This window comes from Sphaeroforma arctica (assembly GCF_001186125.1).
Source record: "Sphaeroforma arctica JP610 unplaced genomic scaffold supercont1.5071, whole genome shotgun sequence".
Lineage (NCBI taxonomy): Eukaryota > Ichthyosporea > Ichthyophonida > Sphaeroforma > Sphaeroforma arctica.
Window position 1 is genome coordinate 1 of NW_014035487.1, and position 1,288 is coordinate 1,288.

At 33.5% G+C, this 1,288-nt stretch overlaps 1 protein-coding gene across 1 annotated transcript; it reads left to right on the plus strand.

Moving 5' to 3' along the window:
* Positions 1–346: 346 nt before the first annotated feature.
* SARC_14762 (hypothetical protein) lies at positions 347–640 on the plus strand (the record flags this gene model as incomplete). The annotated part of the gene is made up of 1 exon (XM_014291104.1): positions 347–640. A coding segment is annotated over one exon (294 nt), but the record flags the coding sequence as incomplete, so codon positions are not given.
* Positions 641–1,288: the final 648 nt, after the last annotated feature.

Sequence of the window (1,288 nt, forward strand, 5' to 3'; positions counted from 1 at the left end):
GTATATATATATAATTATATATATATTATGTATTATACATATATATATATATATATATATATACATATATATATGTGTGTGTGCCTGTGTTTGTGTTTGTGTTTGTGTTTATCGATACATGTATATGTAAATATATCATTATTTTATTTTATTATTTTATTACTATATATTCTTATATTATATAATATTATGTTATATTAAATTGTTTTATATTGTATTATATTGTACTATATCATTATATTATATTATATTATATTATATATCAATATGTATACATATATATAGATATAGATATATACACATATATATCCAATTTAAGTATTACCTTTTCCATTATCAGGTTGCCATGGGCTCTCAGCTGACCATTAAAGCCAACCGCATCAGTGGGGCTCTGCTGCACTCGCACGTACAGACCTATCCCAAAGAAGTAGGACCGGCCCAGCAGCAAGTGACCACATACTCGCACAAAGACCACAACAATAACTGGATGATCAAACCATATGACGAGAGTCCGTATTTGGGGGCCGAGAATGTCCGGTTATTGCGCCACGGAGACTATATCCGACTGGAGCACATGTCTACCAAGCGACTGCTGCACAGCCACAAGGAGAACGCGCCGATTACCACCAAGCACAAGCAGGTGGGTGGGTGGGTGTGCTGAGAGTGATATCTATAAATATATATCTGTCTATCTATCTATCTATCTATATATATATATATATATACTATGATTTAGGGTTGAGGAGATTCTTCATACACTCGAGAGGGGGGAGGGAGGGTCTAAGGGAGGTGGTAGTGTATGTGCTGAATGGGTTGTTTGGGTGTGAGTTGATATTTGCATGTGATTTTTGCCCTTGTATATGCCTGTGTTTTGGTAATTGTATTTTATTAAAATTTTGTAGTATTTATACAAGCATGTGTATTGGTACCTATATATGATGGGCGTTTGTCACTTGTCTTTGTTTGTTGGTGAGATTGCTTATGAATGCTCGAATGCTCATTTTCCATATACATAGTTCACATCCATACTTTAAATTTATATTTATGTATACACTAAATTTATATTGAAATTGAGATTTTGGCACTTTATATATATTATATATAATATGATTACCCATTGTCATTGTCATTGCTATATGTTTTTTTATTTCAGCAGAAGTTGTTGAGGGGAGTCGGATGACTTCTATCCATATCCATATCAAAAACCCCATCCATCACAGTTTGCACCGATTCTGAAGTTTATTATGTTCTCAGGCTGCTTATTTCCTCACACAATGCTTATTTCCTC